This window comes from Tamandua tetradactyla, chromosome 11, assembly GCF_023851605.1.
Source record: "Tamandua tetradactyla isolate mTamTet1 chromosome 11, mTamTet1.pri, whole genome shotgun sequence".
Taxonomy (NCBI): Eukaryota; Metazoa; Chordata; class Mammalia; order Pilosa; family Myrmecophagidae; genus Tamandua; species Tamandua tetradactyla.
Window position 1 is genome coordinate 58,596,598 of NC_135337.1, and position 20,761 is coordinate 58,617,358.

The 20,761-nt window shown below is 41.0% G+C and overlaps 1 protein-coding gene across 2 annotated transcripts in view; it reads right to left on the reverse strand.

Annotated features, from left to right (window-relative positions):
• Nucleotides 1-20,252, reverse strand: part of IL12RB2 (interleukin 12 receptor subunit beta 2) — an 81,587-nt gene extending 61,335 nt beyond the window's left edge. Inside the window, exons 1-6 of one of the 2 annotated variants that reach the window (XM_077120651.1) lie at nucleotides 16,176-20,252; nucleotides 10,482-10,593; nucleotides 8,592-8,879; nucleotides 3,652-3,766; nucleotides 2,581-2,762; nucleotides 1,180-1,322 (exon numbers count right to left, since the gene is read on the reverse strand). In XM_077120651.1, coding sequence (XP_076976766.1) covers nucleotides 1,180-1,322; nucleotides 2,581-2,762; nucleotides 3,652-3,766; nucleotides 8,592-8,879; nucleotides 10,482-10,557 — 804 coding nt within the window. In that variant the 5' untranslated portion in view covers nucleotides 10,558-10,593; nucleotides 16,176-20,252. Of the gene's footprint in view, nucleotides 1-1,179; nucleotides 1,323-2,580; nucleotides 2,763-3,651; nucleotides 3,767-8,591; nucleotides 8,880-10,481 lie in introns of both variants that reach the window. The other variant, XM_077120650.1, reaches the window with a different exon arrangement.
• Nucleotides 20,253-20,761: the final 509 nt, after the last annotated feature.

The window sequence follows — 20,761 nt, forward strand, 5'->3', positions numbered from 1 at the left end:
TTGCAGGTTTCTGGAAAGTTATCCTAGTGCATGGAACCTTTGTAGAATCTTATATATTGCCTTAGGTGTTCTTTATGATTGGCTGGAATGGTTTTTGGTTGGTATTTGGCAAGTTATGAAAGGCAAGTTATGATGTCTAACTGAAGCTTGCACGAGAGTGACCTCCAGAGTGCCTCTTGACTCTATTTGAGAGTTCTATTTGAACTCTCCCAGACACTGATACTTTATTAGTTACACTTCTTTTCCCCCTTTTGGTCAGGATGGAATAGAATCAGAGAAGATTTTAGAAGTTACACATCTATAATAAATTAATTTAGAGAATATTAACATAAAGAAAAAAAAGCTAGACTCAATGGACTTTTTTAGGTATGTTTTCAGATCCAGGTTACTGAAAACATGGGATGTTAATCTGAAATAATAACTTCTCATTAAAAAAAAAAAAAAACATCCTGGGACTAAGAACCCATCTCTACAGGTTCTAAGGGGCTCCTGAAACCAGCTAAACAATGAATGAAAGTTGAAACTTCCAATTTTCAAAGAGCCCTGGAGAAGTTTCTACACTAGAGATTATTTTTAATTTGGTTACAATTAGAACATAATGAATATTTAGACACAGTTATAGAATCAGTTTCAAAAAGAAAACAATTGCTTGTATCTCTCTTGAGTATCAGCTATATGTGAAACTTATCCTTTGTTATTATTATAAAATAATACCTATTATAAAAATACTAGAAAGAATCATAATCTTATATTTTTATTACTGAAAATGTAATGACTAATAGTCTATCAAATTGTGATGCTTTTGCTTTGGAATATTCTATTCCATATAAGCCTGTATAGACATTCCCTTATATTTCTTTTTCTAATATGTTAAAATATTGGTAAAAAGTAATAAATGGAAGGGGGCAGTAAAACATAGAAAAACAAAATTTTACTAGAATAAACGTGTGATTTGATTTACAGAAACATGTGGTTTAAAAACTTTCAGAATTAGTGCTCAAAATTCAAGATATTTCTTAATAAACAGAGGTATACAAGTCTTTCTGAAATATCACAAGTATGTACTTTTGGGCTAAATATTTTTAAACTCCATATTTTCTGGTATGAAAAGATAGAGGTCTGTCTAGTGAGACAGGAAGCCCTTCCCACTGTCTTCTCCTTCTCTCTGAAGACCATTACCATATTCCAGGTCTTGCCGTCACTGGACCGATATCTGAGTCGATTAAGCAGCACCAGCTCCTCGTCCTTCCACCAAAGGGTACATCTGCTCACAGAAGCATTTACAAATGTGATTCTGACGTCCCAGGGAGCAAGAGGCCTCACTAGGAACCAGGACAAACAAAAAAGTGTGATTCAGGCTCAACGCTTGGAAATTGCCTCGTATTTATATGAGTGATAAAGAGCTGAACAAGTAATTTCTAACATGCACAATCACCAAATTTACTAAAATATACAAGAGAGAAGCCCCTGGACTTTCAAAGAAGGAAAAGTTAGATCCACTTCTAAATCATTAAAATAATTCCCCTTAATCCTCCCTCATTTTTTACCAAATGAACTCTTACGACATCAGTGATGGTGTCAACTTCATTTAATCCAATCAATGACTTAAGAGAAAACCAATGTGCCACACCTGAAAGACTCCAAGGGCTAAGAAGGCAGAGGTAGCTGGGGGGTGAGCACCTCAGGAGGAGAAGGAATGTTGGTAGGAAAAGTCACAGGAAAGGGACAAAGGAAAAAAGGAATAAAGAATAAAGGGGAAAGAAGATGACCTGGAGATGAATGGTCCATGTAAAGAGATGGAAGGTAGGGTGGGGAGAAGTATGGCGGTAGGAAAGTGCATAACCAGTGCCTATATTCATACTCACAAAGTTAGCAGCATACATGCAAAGAGGTGGAGTGGGAAGAGAAAAGATAGACACATAACATGAAGGTGGAATTCAAGGCAGGGGAGAAGCCAGAAACCCAGTTCTACCTGGGGTGGTCAGAACTCAGTGATGCCTGGGTTGGCTCTGATTCAGCTGGGCCATTGTGTTTGCTCAGAAACGTGCTGCATCTGGACCACTCCAGCTCCCAAGATGATAAAACGGGTGGAAATAAATATTCCAAGAGCAAGATGCACTCATACCTGGGTACATTTTACTTATAATTTATACCTAGCTGCTCTAGCCTGGCCAGCACACAAGGCCATCTCAGGACAGTGAGAGTAGCCATGGATAGAAAGACAGCTCCATCAAGAAGGGCCTGGGAGCTTTATTGAAGGACCTCACAGGACCCTATCTTCAGTTAGGTGGTATCATGGGCAGCTGGTGCCCTCATGGGACCTGAAGCTACAGGCTCACCTTCCTACACAAGAGAGATAACAAATAACCCATTGTTAGCAGCCATCTTTATGTAGTTCTAGGTTCCATGTGCCCTTTTACATGCACAAAAGTAAGTTCTATCCTTTTCCTTTGCCCTTTGGGCACTTTCCATCAACTATTGCCCTCCTTGAAACAACCACATACATAAGATCTGAGTGTTTCAAAAAACAAATTTCATGGGCCAATGAATGACACCTATAAAAAGTGAAATAAAGCGTACATATGTCCATGAACGTGAATGTGGATGGAAATGAAGAGCTTCCAAGTCTATTGGTGGCAGTAATCTTGGCTGTGTAATTGGATTCAGGTGATTCAGGGGTTAGATTTATTCCAAGGTCCAAATGGTCACAATAAGGATTATCACACTGTTTCTGCCAAGTTAAATTTTTTGGCCCATTTAACCTGTAAATAAAAGACAAGTATGTTTAGCAAGATGCTTTATGTACTACTTTCCCCTTTTAGTACAAAAGAGCAAAGTGTTCAAACATTTCAAATTCTAAACAGTTTTTTAAAGTCAGTCTTATCATCAGGGGAAACACTGTAGGACTATCTGTACTCTTTGGCCATAAATATAACCATACCACCTCCAATGCTTGAATGCCCAAAAACCTGGCTGCCATATTGGTTCCTCAGGACAACTCCAATCCTTGGCCAAAGGCTACCTTGACATCAACTGCACAGAGCTGATTACATTACAGCATTACAGCAGTGATCGGATGTGACTCTTGCTCACTGAAGCATGGGGGCCACATAGAAGAAACCAGCTGGATCTCTGGGATGAAATCATGGAATCAACGTCAAGGAACAGAACCTCCCAGACCCCCTCCCCTTGAGGATTTTCAAGTCAGGAAAAGGTGCTATAAAAAGAAAGTCCTCCAAAGCTGACAGAAAGCTACCTCAAGGAAGAGTCGATTTACACAGCATGACTCCAAGAGTCTGTGACTGCAGAAGAGGAGAAGGATTCACACAGCTTGCTTTTCCCAGCAGAGCAGGGAAGAATGCCCAGCCTTGGATCCCCTGAAAATCATTCTGAATTATTTTAAGATATCAGCCCTCACATTTTAGATGAATGAAGCCCTTATAATTGATGAACAGTAGATACTTTTCTTTTTTTTTTTTTTTTAACATAGGCAGGCATTAGGAAACAAAGCAGATACTTTTTTAAACATCTAATTGTCTAGAAGCGTCTATTGGTCTTCTCTTTGGTAAAAAATAGAGCTGTTGGATATTTCTAAAAGTCACCTGACCGAAGTCCTACAAAAAAGCTAACAAAATGTAGTCTTGCACTGACCGTAAAGAATACGTAGTGTACAGGTGGGTGTCTCTTCCTCTCTTCCAGGTGCAGACCACAGTCCCGTGCTCTCCTTTCTGTACGCAAGATAGGCTTTGAGGCTGTTCTGGAACAACTTTAAAAACAAAGAAAGCAAAACACTGTATTTTAAATATCACACAGGTGATATTTAAATCATAGTATAATTCCTCTCACAGGATGACAACACTTGTTCCCAGTCCCCCATACCCAGATGAACCAGAAGGCATTTTAGTGTCTGTCAAGTTCAAATTTACCTTCAAGGAATGTGTTTCTTCTAATAACAATAATAACAATAGTAGCTATGAGGCAAACAATTACTACCCGCCAAGCTCTATGCTGGTTTATGTATAGTTTTTCTCAATTAAACATCCTAGCAGCCCCATGAGGCAGACACTATTATTAACCTCAGCTTATCAAAGGAGAAAGTAGAACTTAGAGAGTATAAGCATCTTGCCCAATATCGCAAGCTACCAAGTGGCAGAATCAAGGCTCGAGTTCTGACTTGAATCCAAGCCTTCCCCCACCACATTCTACTCTTCTCCCTGACAGATGAACACCCAACACCTGCTTGTTCCCTCTGGAGAAGATGAGTTAGCTTTTTTAGGGTGAAGCTCATTCCAATGCCAGTCACCTTTAAAAGTCTGGGAGTCATTTTCTCCACTGACCTGAATATTGCTGTCAGGACACCTACCCGCTCCCTCCAGTCCTGTTCTCGTTGGCGACAGCACCTGTGCACCCTGAGACTGCCCAGCCTTAGCATCCTGTGGACTCCTTCCCCTTTTCCTGTGTTGGGTCTTCTGTTTCTTAGATACGATGCTTTCTCCTTTCTTGATTTAACTATTGGTGTTGGCAAGGGTATTCTCTGGTGGTTCTCTGGGAAAGTGGTATGGAGGAAATATTTTGTGCGTGCTAAAAAATGTCTTTACCCTCACAGTTGATTGATACTTTGGCAGGTATAAAAAGTTGAAAAGATTTCTCATTCAGGATTCTGATGCTCTCCTGTCTTTTAGATTCTAGGTTGCTGCTCAGGAGCTCGACTTCATTCTGATTCCTGAATCATTGTATATTGCCTGTCTTTTCTTTTTTGGAAGATTGTAGAATCTTCTCTTTGCAAATTTTCACAAAAATGTACCTAATAAGGGTCTATTTTCATTCATTCTTCTGGGTTCTCAGAGGATTCATCATCCTGGGAACTCATGTCCTTTGATTTGGGAAAATTTTCTTGAATTATATCTCTGATGATTTCCTTTCTTCTGTTTTTTATTTCTAAAAATTCCTATTATTTGTGAGTGGGACCTTTATCTAATTTTATTTTGTATCCCCTGTATGTTTAAACTCTTGATCTTTAAGGGGTATGCCTATAAGGGGTATGCCCTCTGTCAAGATGTCTACCTGTTAAGTTTTTTATTTCTAGTTATCTCTTTTTTTCCAGAGGACATGTTTTCTAATCTCTGAATGTTTCCATTTTATAGCCTCCTATTCTTGTTCTGCCCTCAATATTTTAACTCAACTCTCTAAAGTTATTAAAGATAGCTTCTGTTTTTAAAGCATTGTCTTCTCCCTAAACATTCTCTATTTCTTCTACTTTGCTTATTTGCTTTGTTCCATGTGATTGTTTTTGCTTTGTTTACCTGGTTTCTGCCTTTCATGCTGGATATTTCCCTTAGTCTTTATTCTCACTCATATACAGGTATGGAGCGCTAAGTTAGGTTGAAGTTGTGTGTCAGTTGGTGGGGGGTCATTTTCTGACTCTGGGCTTCACTCTAGGATGATCTGGCTAGTTTTTTGGGGGGACCCCTTTTAGGAATAGTTTTAGATATTTTCTCTTGGTCAGGTCAGATTCCTAGGAAAAGATATTCCAATTCTCTGTTGGAAGGGTACAGTCTGCCTGCCAGCATTCCTGTTGCTGACTGGAGGAAGAGAGCTGTATGTCAATGTCCTCTTACTTTCTCAGCTTTTCCATATAGTTCTGCCACTCTTAACCGGATTAGTGTCCTCTAGTTCAGAAGACTCTCCCTTTACCTTTCCATATATCAAACCTCCAGGCTTATGCCAGAGTGGGGAGCAGCTACTGCCTGGATACACAGATTTGGGAAGGGGATCTGAAAATCTAACTGCTTTTTGAATAGACCTTCAAACAAACCTGTTGTTTTTAGCCCCATTTTCACCTTCACTCTCAGAAACATGTGGTGCCATCATTTTCTGAATCTCAGTATATGCCAAGGCACTGCATATACTTTTTACAAAAAGGAAAATCCCTCACTAGATAGGATTGAACTTACTACACTGAATGAAACCAAAATTCATTGTGTCCTTTCTTGAAATAACGAGCAGAAAAGGTGTTGCTTCCAGTCAGTCCTTCACCTCAAAGCTGCTAAACTGGCTCGAAGAGCAGTTATTTGATTGTGTGGTTACCACTCATGTACGCTGCACAGGCAACATTCTGGCAGCACTACCCAACTGAGTCACATCATGACAGATTCTCTTCATCATCTCCCTAGACCTCAGGATCCCGTAAACTGTCATAAATGCATCTACTTGCTCTGGATAGAAAATAAAAATTGAAAAGGAGAATGAAGTATTCAAATTTCAAGTCTGTATCTCATTACAGATGTGAAATGGATGGACTGGCCTCGTGTGACTGCAAGGGCACTGACTGGCAAGGCTGTCATCAGTCTACTAAAATAGAAAATGCCAACAGCACTGCAGACACCTGCAAATGAAATCACAGAGCTGAGAATGTCCTATACTAAAATGTACCATTGCTCTATTAAGATGGTGTACTAGTTAGGTTCAGTTTCAACTTGGCCAGGTGGAGATGCCCATTTGTTCTGTTGCTGTGGACTTAAATCATCAGCATGTGAATTTCATCTATGGCTGATTACATCTGCGATCAACCAAGGGGAGTGCCTACTGTAATGAGTAACATTTAATTTAACTAGCAGGAGGCTTAAAAGGAGAAGACCAAAGAGAGAGGGCTAGCGGAGCTCAGTAGCCCAGCACAGCTTAGCTCATGGCTCAGAGCTGGCTCAGACCCAGACATTTGGAGATGCACAAAGGAACCATCCTGGGGGAAAGCTGTTTGAACCCAGAAGCTGGGAGAGAATCTCAGCAGATATCACCTGTGCCTTCCCAAATTAGTAAATCTGTAACAAAATAAATCCCCTTTTTAAAAGCCAGTCCATTTCTTGTGGATTGCATTCTAGCAGCACTAACAAACTAAAACAGATGATGCATCATCTCAGGTGTTCTGAGAGCAAAGGAGGTAAAAACCATTGTTGCATTTTTTAAATTCATTTTTTTAATAAATTCATTTGTTTAAATGAATACTTGTACTTTCTTTTATGGGACACATGCACAGACACTCAGCAAGCAGTACACATGAAGAAAAGAGTAACCTGGATGAAATTTCAATCCTAGCTCTTATCACTTCCTAAGTGCTTGGCGTTAGGTTAAGCACCTTGCATACAAAGTGTCATCTGATCACTACAACCACCTTATGAGGTATTAGTACCTTCATAATACAGATGGAGAAACTGAGGCTCAGAGAATTTGAGTTGTCAAGGGTACACTGCCAGTGGCAGGGTTGGGATTCAAAGTCCATACTTCTTCTTTTCACCACAGGCTGTCTGAGCTGAGAGTACATGACCCAGAATGGTGTGAACAGGGGGTCCTGATCTGGAGAGGCAGACTGGACCTGGTTTAGACCTCCCCTCTCCACCTGTCTCCCACCCTTCCCAGTTAGCTTGGCCTTGGTTTTCTGCTCAATGCTTCTGGTGGCCTTCCAGGAAAACTGCTGGGTACCAGCCATGTCCTAAAAGGTCACAGAGAAGAGGCTTCCAGCTCTTGCATCTTTCTTGGAAAGAGTCTCATTGAGTTTCATCCTAGTGCCTTCACAGAGGAGACATTGTTCTTGCAGCTTGACAAGCTGGGCTCCTGCAGCAACTCCTCTCGGTCCCCTCATGCCTCTCGCCTCCCTGGAGGCTGCCCTGGAAACACAGAGGTGCAAAGCACCATGGGATGATGTAGGGCCCATCTAATGCTCACTGGTTTGCCTGACTAGACCGGCAAGGCTGCAGGTTGCAGGTTGCAAGCTGCAGGCTGCAGGCTGCAGGCTGCAAGCTGCTGCAGGCAGGTGTGCTGCTGGATCACCCTGTACTCTGTGGCACATGCTACAGATGTCAACTCTGATATCTTAGCTCTAATCCTCCAGCAGCTGCCTGGAGGGACCTGCAGTATGGGGAAGCTGAGGCCCAGTGGGGTGAATTTTGACCAATGAGAGACAGATAAAATTTTCTCTCTCTCTCACTGTATTGCTATTAGCCCTTTCTGGGGATGTTCCTAGTGAGCCTGTGACAAGTGTTAGCATGTTCATTTTCCTCAGTTTTCTAGAGAACTCGGGAAAAAATAGTAAATACAAAGATAGTTCTCTTGACTTCTGTTAAGTACGATAAGAAGTGGTCAGGGGTAAGGGTTTTGGAAGGGAACAAAGAGGACCACGAGAACTGCTTTTTGTGCAGTAAATTAGAAGGGAGAGGTACTCAGCTTGGGATGCAAAAGAAGAAAGACCCATCTCTTTTTGTCTTTTTTAGGTTTTAGTTTTGAACAAATTTATTATGTCAAGAAGGCATGAAGACTCTGCAGAGGTCCATTTTCCTGCCATCAGAACCAAGGACAGTGGATGAATGGCCTTAATGGACAAAGTGAGAGAGAGAGACAGACAGACGACAGATTTACCCAATGAGCTCCAATTCCTCAAATTTCTGGACTTCTCACATTGAAGTTCTCATGTTACCATCAAGACAACATCTCCCATGTGATGGGAGCAAAAGAGCGTTGACCTCTATTTGAGTTTCTTCTGAACACATCACAGATACTGAAAGTACCAAATTTTTAGGAATTTCGAAAGGAATACTTACCACCAACTAAGATCTCTGCTCCACATATCTGAACTTCGTCACTGCCGCTACAGGCCAGTTTGCAGACAAACAGGGTTGTACCAAGGGGAAGACCTGTGACTTGAGAACTGAGAGAGCGGCCACGGTGGAAACTGATACTTTCGTTGACCTTGTAGAGGATTAATCTGTTCAAACTGGAATAGTGTGAGCAGCCATGGTTGGGCTTCAAGGAACACGAAATATTGATGGCTGATCCAAGTGAAATTACACGGGAGGGCTTCACAGTAACCTCTCCTCTCTTGCACACATCTATAAGAAGACACAAATGCAGTACGCAGTTGGCACATAAAGAACTCATTGAAAATGGAGGATTTGTGGAATACCCAAAGGTAGGGTGATATTAACCCCAACAGATCATGGAAATATAGATAATCTACACTGCTCTGGCTGTACTGATGATACATCACAAGAACAGAAGGCAATCATACTAAAGATTAACTGCATTTGAATTAAAATATACATCCTTCTCAAAATAGAAATACTATAACCAATACCATAAATAAGAAAGTGATGGAAAAAATAGGGTTGGAAGGACATGTGAGAACACAGTTTCTGGAAAAACCAGCTTCTTTTATATGTAAATCATCCACCAGACCATGAAAGAGGTCCCAGAATATTATTCCCAGAACAAATCACATTTGTTTCCATCCCCATTTATAATTTATAAGGCTTACTTTAATCCTCATACCAAGAAGCCCAGTTTTAAAAAGGTACTGCCAATTTTAAGGGCAGATTTAGGAATAATTCCTTCTCCTACTAGTAGTCTTAGTGGCATAAAGTATGTGTAATCTTTAACATTATTTATAATGAAGCAAAAACCTTCAGAGGCTCTTGTGTGTTTGTTGTTGGCAGCAAGGACAGAAATTACGTTTTCAAATGCAATATTTTGGTATTCCTATAAGAGGTAAGATCTGGCTGGATAAACAATTACCCAATTCAGATAATGAAATTATGTGAACGTATTCCTCTTTTAAAAGGGTTTTCTATACTGTTTACTATACACCAGAGACTGTTAAATCATATTTAAAAGCAAGGTCTTTTTTACCCTCCAGAAGCTTCATATTAATAGATATGACAATTATTCAGAAATTAACAGCTGGGGGTGGTACTCAGTAACTGCTGATAGCAAGAACCTCAGAATTATTTCAGATGTGATCTAATGCCTTCAATGAAAATCTTTTTTTTTTTTTAAGGAATTTTAAGATTTCTTGGATCAACTGTTTTAGATAGGCACTGATAAAAAGTTATTTAAATCAATTGATGGCGACACTAAAAATTCATTTAAAATAAAAAGCTCTCATTTTAATTTTCAGGACAAAAACTGAGTTTCCCTGTCTCTTGTCTCATTTATATGTCTATTCTTTGTTTCTTCAGCCTCTTTCCTGTTCCTGAAGAGCCAGAAAGTCAAGAAAAAGCTCCCAAGAAAATAGTAAAAATAATCCCATCCATTAATATTTTGGTATAATTGAATTCACCCATGAAAACCTGCCTGCTAAAATGCACAGTAATGCAAAACACACATGCATGATGCCTGGTTACCCAGCCACTTTATTGAAAGGAAATGACCTGACTGGACTCTTACATTAATATATGCTAATCATATTATTAAATTTTAATGATTTAATTCTATTCATAATAATTTAAGCAATTTAAAATTTAAATTATTAAATTTTAATAATATAAAAATAGATATTAACTATAGACACTGAATCCAATTTATCCACTTAAACAAGAGAAGACAGACTACAAAAGAGCAACTACGAAAACATGTACCAGAAATGTATATTTCACACGTAACTGAAAATTTAAACCACAAATCCTTCCACTGATTAACATACAGAAATATCTTACCTATTTTTGCTTGAATCAACAGCCATATGATTACAAAAATAAATGTCGATGCATATCCTCTAACAATATGTGCCATGAATAGTCAACTCCGGAATATACCTCTGTATTCTTCCTTGTAAAAGAAGACAAAGGCATTCATATTCAATGCGTTCAGAAAAGATAAGAAAAAAGTGATTCAGAGGAGCTTAAAATATTGTTTAATTTTTCTCCATTCTTACTAAGATTTTGTTTGTTATTTCTAAAAATGTACATTACCTTTTAAACCAGTAAATTGAAAATCTTAGCCACCGCCCAGTTCCCATCACAGTTAGGATGCTTCGGGTCAGCAAAACGTTGGAGGACAAGCATGTGCTTTGGAGTCCTGCAGACCTAGGTTTAAAAACTTTGAGACTGTGGGTGAGCTATTTAAACTTTTTGAGTCCCAGTCTCTTCCTCCAGAAAATAGCAATAATGAAACCTACCTCGCAGAGGAGTAGAGATTTAAAAAAGTTATCTATATAAAAGCATAGTGCTTGCTACTCAACAACATTAGTACCCTGTATAGCATTTAATGGTATAATGATCCATATATGGACACTGGCAGATAAGGCCTTCCTTTAATATGTGATTGAAATATCAACCAACTGAAATACCAGTACATTTTCTCCTTTGGTTCATCCATTCACGTATTCATTCAGACACCTGTCATTTATCTACTACATGCCCCAAACTGTGCCAGGTGGAGGGTTTAGAAAGAGTGTTTTAAAAAGATAAATAAAAAGATGTGGTTTCTTCCTTGAGGGCTTCAGAGTCTGACACAGGAAATAAATACCAGTAACTATGGTACAATGTGGTATGTGATATTCTTAAAATAAAGAAAGCTAGAGCTATCAGAGGACCAAGGAGAGAGAACTGATTCTTGGTGATGGGAAGAAGTAAAAAGAGTTAAGATAGCCAAACACTTTTAAGGAAAAAAAAATGCCATCAAATGTGGTCTTGAAGGCTGTCTTGTTAGAAAAATGGAGAAGATTTTTAGAAAATACACTGTCTACTACTAGAGATGGTAGTAATAGTTACTGACATTATCCAAATTTTGTTAACGAGGAATTCTGAGAGTCGTTAGAAATACTATTGGAGTTCGAATTCTTAAATATGATATGTAGTCTGGAAGAGAATCCTCCCACTGAGGCAGAACTCTGAAGCTGAAGTCAAAGATCCAATGGTTTAAATAATCTAAAAGTTTCTTCTGCAAGAGAGGTTAGCACAGTTTCAACTGTTTCATCAAAAGGGCTGCAGTATAAACAGCGATTATAGTCCATTCCCAAAGATATGTATGTGTGCAATGTTACATTGTTGGTTCTCATTGCTCTAAAGCTCTTTCCAAAATGGTTTCCTCCTAAAGGGCTCCAGTAAGCAACTCCCCCTCGAAGGGGTGGAGGCACATCTCCAGAGAATCTACCTAATCAAAAGTTACCATCTACAATTGGGTGGGTCACATCTCCATGGAAATAATAAAAAAAGGTCCCACCCAGCAATATTGAATGAGGATTTAAGAGCATGGCTTTTCTGGGTTACACAACAGTTTCAAACCGGCATAACAGATAACCCACTTCTCTCCATTTCTACTATCCTCACCCTAATCCAAACCACTGCCATCTCTCTCCCAGACAACTGCAATTCTATCTAATGTGTCTCTCTCATTCCATTCTTGCCCCTTCCTAAATCGTTTTCATATAGCTGAATATCTCTTAAAAACATAAATTAGATCAGATTACCTCCCACTGCCACCAAATGAAACCCTTCAGCGAGGTCTAACCCCCAGAACTCATGACTATGTTACCTTACATGGCAAAAGGGGCTTTGCAGATGTGGTTCACGTTAAGGATGCTGAGATGGAAAAGTTATCCTGAATTGGGATGATAGGCCCAATTGAATCACATGAATTATTGAAAGTGGAAGATGAAGGCAGATGAGTGCGTCAGAGAGATGTGATGTGAGGACTCACCCACCACTGCAGACTCTGAAGACAGAGGAAGGGGTCTACAAGCAAAGGAACGTGGTAGTCTCTAGAAGTTTGGAATGGCTCTCAGTTTACAAGTAATATAAAATGTATTTCTTGTGTATTTTATGTTTCAGAAACAATAATCTAAGTGGAATCTGACCTACCACTTCCCCTCTCTAAATCATGAAGTCCAAAGTCATAGTATACAGTAGTCTTTGTGAATTAATTGTCTTTATCACCTCCAGCGCCACTCTCTGTAGACACTCTACCATCTAGTAATGTTGAGGTGCTTAAAGCTTCCCTGCACATCCTATATGACTCATTCTTCTGTGCCTTTGTCCATGTATCTCTCTACCTTTCCAGTCTTCTTAAACTGGCTAAGTCTTAGTCATCTATTTGCTCACAATTCCACCATCTTTCATTCAGTTATCCATTTAGCAAGTATGCATTAAGTATGGCACCTACTATGTACCGGGGGCTTGGATACAGTGGACAACAAGATAAAGTTTCTGCTCTCATGGAACTAACATTCTAGAGTAGAGAGACAGAAAACAATAATATAAATATAAAACAAGTTTAGATAATGATAAAAGAGTATAAGGGGAGAAAGAACCAGAGAATGGAGAAGCTGGTCAATGAAGGTGTTTCTAGAAGTGATGCTTGAGCTGAGGTTGGCACCAAGCAAGGGAAGACTAGGGGAAGAGCTTTCCGGAAAGAGAATTGGTGAGTGCAAGGCCTGGAGGCAGAGGAACAAGCTTGGGTAAGGCACAGAAATAAGGCCAGTGTGGCAGGAGAACGAAATGAAATTAGAGAGGATGGCAGGGGCCAGATGTACCATGGGCTTGTTTGCCATGGAAGGAAGGCTTAATTTGACTCTTAAATCATGAGAAACCAATGGAAACCAATGGGGGGCTACAAGATATAAATCACATTGAAAAAAAAATACTCTGGACCCTGTGTATGGGGGCAAGAGTGGAAGTAAGAATATCAATAAGGAAGCAATTGCAAAGATCCAGGTGAGAAATGATGGCGTTGTGGACTAGTCATAGCAATGAAGGTGGAAACAAATACCAGATCTCAGGAAGCCTCACCTGAGCAGAAGACTGGAGCTTCTTACCAGTATTGTCCTAGCATCCTGGCATATTCCTATCTTAGCACTTGCTGTATTAAATAGAACGAATCTATTTAGGCATCTTTCTGTCTCCTTCACTGGCCTTCAAGCTCCTCAGGGGCAGGGGCCAAACCACGTTCATCTTGGTTTGGTGAGTGGTGCACACGATGGACACGCAATACATGTGCTGACCTGAATAAGATGTAAATGGTTTTTCTATTTTATTTCTAGTTTAGTTTAAATAGTTAACTCTTTTTCTGCTACACTGTGTTGTTATTACAGCATCAAATTTTGGTTTATTGTAGCTACAATAAACTCGGGAATGTCCTGGCATAGAGGAAATGATGGATTGAACCAGAAGATAATTACAGGAATAAAATAGGTTGTTGTTTCCTAACTGCAAAAGATGTCTGTCCACAGCACTCTCTTATAGGAATTTTCTATGTGCTTTGCAATTTATGAAGCTATAACATTCCCCCAAGGTCTCTAAGGATTTTTAAAAATGGATATATATATATATATATATATATATTTCAGATAAAATAGATAATAAATTTTAGTTTACAGAGGACATTGATCCAAACACAAACTTGTTCATTTTCTCTGAATATGAGGTAAAAACAACTTCTCCATTTATGAGAAACACCAAACCTCAAAGACCTTCGAGTAAACGAGGTATCTTCCAATAAAATGAAACCTCCTATCAACTGTAAACATCCTTTGTAAGGCTGCCTTGAGGGTTAATATTAAAACTACAACTGTACCTGGAATCAGAAAATCAAAGATGTCATTGACTCATCACACAAGTTGTGACTATTTCCAGAGAGTGAAAACAATGTCTCAGATTGAGGAAGAAACCGGAACCAGAAATACACCAACTGGCAAGAGGGAAGAGGTGACAGCTGCCCTTCAGTGAGTCTCTTTTCCCACTGCCCCAGAAAAGAGCCCAAGATAGGCTGCTCCTTCAAAATCATATTTCACTGGACTGGGAAAAAACAAATAAGCTGTCTTCCAGGGGCAATCATTTCACCGAGTCAGGGTCACCTTTCTCATTCCATATTTTATTATTATTAATTTCTGTAGCACCACATTAAGTGCAAGGGGCACTGTGGTACTGTAGAAAAGAAAAGGTTGCTGAGTATCAGTTCCACCAGGTGTAATTAACCGTGAGAACACATTTCTTCATCTGTATAATGGGTACACCAATTTCTTCATCTGTATAATGGATACAGTGGGTGATACATACCAAGATAAAGTTATTGTGAAGATTAACGTGACACTGATGAGGACCTATGAGAATCTCTAGAACAGAGAAGACACCCCATTGAAGCCAGTTCCCATTTCTCCTTCTGGATCCTGCTTTTGCATTTCTTTTCTAAATTACTTATGACTTCACATGTATTGGAATTGTACATTTTGTTAGACTAGGTTAAAAAAAGAAAAAAGCCCTATGTTAGGCAATCAAAGAAATTTTTAAAAATCAGGGGAAATTCCGAGATTACCTAGCAACTACCACACCCTTCACACCCCTCCCCTCCCAACAGCTGTCATTTCTGTCTGGGCCACCACAGAACCACCCAGTGATGGCTGGAGGGTGCATCCCTGCCTCAGGGGGAGAGAGCCTCTCAGAGGCCTCGCAGCTTTGCGTGAATTGTGAAGCTGGCTGACTTTTCAAATGCCTGCCTGTCAGATGACTTCGTAAGCAGGGTTCAAAATTCTTTTTCTGTGTCTGGCATTCTGGCGAGGTTACTTACAGTCATGTCATGATCAGGGTCATGACAGAAAGGATCTATTTAAAGACAACCGCTTGTAGATCATCTATTCCACCCTTCCCAGTTTCCTGATGGGTAAACTGGAGCCAAGAGAAAAAAAAGGGGACCTGGCCAAGGTCACATTAATGGCAGAATTCAGATAGATGAGAAAGTATGTCTCCTGATTTCTAACCCAACATTCCTTCCAACATGAGAGATTGCTTTTGCTCAGTAACAACAGTATTTGCACACAATTAATACTAATGCTAATGCTAATGCTAACACTAACACTAAGACTAATGCTATAGTGGGGTGTTCTCTCACTAGGTGCCAGGCAGGATGCTGATTAATCTTTATGACACCAATCTAGTAAAGCACTTATAATGCCTAATGCTTTAATATGCAGAAGCTTGAATCCTTATTTTTGATGACCTTTCAACAGAGGATGAAACAACAGCAAAACCCGATGTCCAAACAATATACAGCCATCTTTAGTGATTTAATCAACTATTTCACTATGGAGAGCGACAAGGAAAATCAAAGCCACCAAGGAGCTCACTCTCAGCTTAGACACTGGAGACAACCTTCTCTTCTCCATCGTTTTTCACGACCCACGTCATGAGAAAGAACATTCTCCTGATGCCCTTTTGCCTTCCAAGTCTACCATTTGGTCAAAAATCTAATAAGCCAAAACATGGACAGGAGCTAGTTTGTTGGGCCCCATTCATCAACTCAGCTCTTTCACATTGCCATGTAAAATGGCTGGAATGGGCAGGAGAATAACACATTAACCTCCAGTTTTTCTTCTTACTACCCAATAGCTCAAACACATAAGCCAATTCAACACACACCTGTGTTCCTGTCTTAGGTAGGCTCCCTTGAATTTTCTCTCATCTCCCTAGGAAACTTCTGTAGCTAGTTCTTCTCCAGCTTCACCAAACTGCAGGAAATTTCTTCTCTGGCTTGAATTCAGAAGACTTCTGAACTTCTGTTCCTTTTTCTTTTTCTTTTTTTTTTTAAATTCTTTTCAATAAATATGTTTTCCCTTTTCCCTTTTAAAGAACTTTTTATTGTTTTTTAAAGAAATCGTTCACCTTATCTTTTTCTCTCTTCTTTTATGCTTTTTAAAATGTTCTTTCTGGCAATTCAGATTGTGTTGATTCCTATTTTCAGATTTATCACAGTTGATATAACATACAGGCTCCTGAAATACGTGTAGACAAATCACATGTCAAATGCATTAGGGAATCTTATTCCTCTTCCCAAATCATTTGTATTGTAAAATATTCTATAAATTGAACAAGCATTCTCCCAACATAATGAGAGAGAGAGAGAGAGAGAAATTAGAAGAAACAGGACACATAGGGAGTCCTGAAGAAACAAGCAATGTTTCAAATAACTAGATACTACTTGCTATATTTCCTCTTTTCTTTCCTTAATTATCTCCCAGTAGCCTAAAACTTCATGGCTCTTGTTCAATAAAGCTCAAAAATCCAACTTTTCCTATTTTCGCCCTCTGTATCCTTCAAAGAATTATAGATGAAGTACACTACCTTCTATTGGGAAGGGTCATGTCCTGTATCCGGAGCTAGATAACTTGTCACCATCTTGGACTTTCCACTTCTACCTTCACCATGCCAAGTACCTTCACATTTCCAAGCCTCCATTTTCTCATTGGAAATCAACATTTACTGAGAAAATAAATATTTTTCAGTAACTTTTCTTCCCTAGTTTATTTAAACAGCTTTCCCATTGATGTCTCAACCTTGAAGTCTCCTCTCTCTGTAGACAGTAGGCAGGGGTGGGGGGGCATTGTTACCACCGGGTGCTGCTCAATCCTGTCATTTTGCTTTACCTTGTAACATCGACCCTGAGTCTTTTCAGAAGGCATTAAACATATTGCACTACGTTGCAATAATTTTTAACAGTTTTCCAGGAATTTCACAATTGTCTTAAGATAACTGTCTTTTTTCACCGGAGGGTGAAGAAAAACAGAACTAATGGTTATTGTCCCACAGTGTTTCTTAAGGTTTCTTATATAAACTAGGAATTCAACTAAAGCCTCTATCAACCCCACGTCTCAGCATCTCTCCCTGACATTTAAACGTCTTCCTCTTTCTTCTGCCTTTAATCCTAACATATGCGGAATTCTCATCTCAATAATCTTTTAAGGGTATTTACTTAGTGTTCTAGTTTGCTAGCTGCCTGAATGCAACATACCAGAGACGGATTGGCCTTTAATGAAAGGGGATTTATTTTGTTGGTTCTTCAGAGGAAAGGCAGCTAACTTTCCACTGAGGTTCTTTCTTACGTGGAAGGCACAGGATGGTCTCTGCTGGTCTTCTCTCCAGGCCCTTGGGTTCCAAAAACTTTCTCCGGGGTGACTTCTTTCTGCATCTCCAAAGGCCTGGGCTGAGCTGCGAGTGCTGAGATGAGGAATGCTGAGCTGCTTAAGCTGTGCTACATTGCACACTCTCATTTAAGCACCAGTCAATTAAGTCAAACGTCACTCATTGCAGCAGACACGCCTCCTAGCCAACTGCAGATGTAATTAGCAACAGATGAGGTTCACGTACCATTGGCTTGTGTCTGCAGCAACAGAACTAGGAATGCTCACCTGGCCAAGCTGACAACTGAATCTAACTAACACACTTAGCAACGATCACAATACAGAGCAAACAACTTGGTTGTTTATATTTGGTGTAATATATACATATATATATATGAAGTATCTATTTGTATCTCTATTTTACAGGTAGAGAACTCGCAAGTTGACCATGATAACAAAAAAAAAAAAATCAGAAGTAAATTTAGACTTAAATTAATTGTAATTGGAACTACTGTTCTGCTGGGTCCATCTGCATTTTTATTTTTATTTTTTGACTCCCCATTCAAATTTTGCAGGAACAAACTCACCTCTCTCATTGATTCCCAGAAAGCCCAGTGCCTCTCCATATTAATACAACATGGTGATCCACTCAGAGATGAATGAGCCACGTTTCCCAACCAGCCCAGCTTCCAGGAAAGCCTCTTTCCTGGTGCAGCTGGGTCAGAACATTCAGGCCTCAGCTCTGCCAGGTCTAACTGACACAAATCACATCATAGCTCAGCCTGAGTTTCCTCGTCTGCAAAATGGGAATTAAAATAGCACCTATGATAGAGTGTGGTAGGGGTTAAATGTGAAGCCCTTAGCACTCTGCCTGGCATATAGCAGGAGCTCAATAAATATTAGCACTGCTATTATTTTAAGAAAATGGACACTATCACTTACTTTTCAAGGACATTGTTAAAACTAAGTTCCATGGCCTTGCTTTTGACCTCCCACTTTGACCATTCAACTGGCTCATAAACGGCTAGATTAATCCGTTTAAAAGTAGATCCCAGATCTTCTGACTTTACACCACCTCACATGTATGACACACGAAGTGTTCTTATAATTTCCAAACAGCTTTAACTTCTTCAGGACAGGAACTGGTCTTACATTTCCTTATATTCACTGGCAGTGTCCAGCACAGTACCTTGCACATATTAGATGCTAGCAAGTACTCGTATTTGGAAGAAAAAAAAACCAACAACATTTTTACCGCTAGCAAAGAGCATCACAAAATTTCCAAGGCAAAGGGATCTGGACAAGACTACTTTCGGGGTTTGGTTTTCTTTTCAGGTCAGTCTGCACAAATTCATACATAGAAGTTAGGAGCAGCCCAGTGAGAGTAATTATAGAGATGACAGTTTTCCATAGAACAAAGTATGTGAAGTAACAAAAAAATTAGTCCACATGGAAAAACAATGCACAACAGCTACTGTAGATATATAGAGTTTTCCCATAAAAATCATTTACATGTGGTTTTGGATTTTTTTTTTTCTTTTTTACACTAGAACACATAATGAATACAGAGGGCATTTAGAGCTTGCCAAAGTTTGGCAACTTATCATCCCATGTAACCACCACGACACTCTAGGAAAGTATGACACGCTAAAGAGCCTGTTGCAAACGCTACAGCCTACCGCGCCTGACAAACCGACTGTAATAAATTGAGGCTTCACACTAAAACAGGGGAGGAGCATGTCAGCTCGAAGTCACCAGGGTCCTTCAGATACTTGTGGGACAGAGAAATAGGCTGCTGTACCATTCCTTGCCACTGAAGAATGAGAATCTAGTGTTCGTTTCCTCAGCGGAGGTGAAAAAGAATTGTTAAGAACCAGAAATGCAAACAGAAGGAGCACAGAATTTGGCGCCAGAAACCTGTAACTCACTCTCTGTATGAAAATAGGCCAAGTTTCCACATCTGTACAACGGGAACATTCACAAAATCAATGAAGATTTTCATCTACACAAGACACACGCGCGGAAATAGAGGATTATAACAATTACCCAGATTTCAAAAAATAAAAAAAACTAATCTTGCCTCCTTTTTTAGACATACCAGAAAAACTTCTTTTTGCAGGCTTTCGGCTTGCTATTTGTCAGACGAGAATCTAGTTGTTCCCTTACATAAAGGCTTACGAAATGTATATTTTGGAGTCGCCCAACAGGTGAGAAAGCTGAAGCTTTCCCCAGAGCACCCTGTTTTAACCGGCCAGGAGGGGCTCCAGGTTCGTGTACAGAGGCCACCGGGCAGCGCTGCGGGATAGGGGGACGGGCCCCCCATGGCACACTAGGCCACCCCAGCTGGATCCTTCCCACGTTTACTCACGCCGGTCCCTTTTCCAGCCCTGAGTCACGCTCCAGGGCCTGGGCCAAGACCACTTACCCTTTCCCTTCCGGACCCCACTCCCTCCCTGCCTCCCGTGCCCACCACCCACACCCGGCCCCGAGGGCGCCTCGGAGGTGCAGTCTTTGCAGCCCCTCCCCTGGGGTTGGCCACCCCCCAGCCCAGCAGCACCCCCGAGTGAGCACAGGCTGCCGAGGGTAGGGACCGCAAGGAGGCGAGGCGGCCATCCAAGCCTCCCCCCCGCCCCCCGGGGAAAGCGAGGCACCGAAGCCGCGTCCTGGGATCCCCGGCACCCCGCCCCACCCGGGCCATGGGTCACTCACCGCGCTTGGCGGTCCGCGGGCGGGGGCCAGAGGCGGCGCGGACCGAGCAGCCCAGGAGCTCCGGGGCGCACGTGTCGCGCTCGCTGCCGTCGGGGGTACCCGCTCCGGCCCGAGGGCGCGGGGGTGGGGTGGGCGCGGGGCGCGCGGAACCCCGCCTTACCGTGGGGCGGCCCGAGCCCCGCCAGCCCCGCCACGCCGGTGCACTCGGCGCCGCGGTCCCTCGGCCAGGATCGGGTGCCGCCCCTCGCGGGCTGTGCCTGTGTCACCTCGAACGAGGGAGCTGTCGTCCCATGCCTCGGTGTCCCGTCTATGAAGCGGGGGGTGAGACCCGTGAGACCGCGGGAGCCGTGAGGCCGCGGGACGCCCGACGGAGGTAAGGTGGTGGACTCTGCGCCCGGG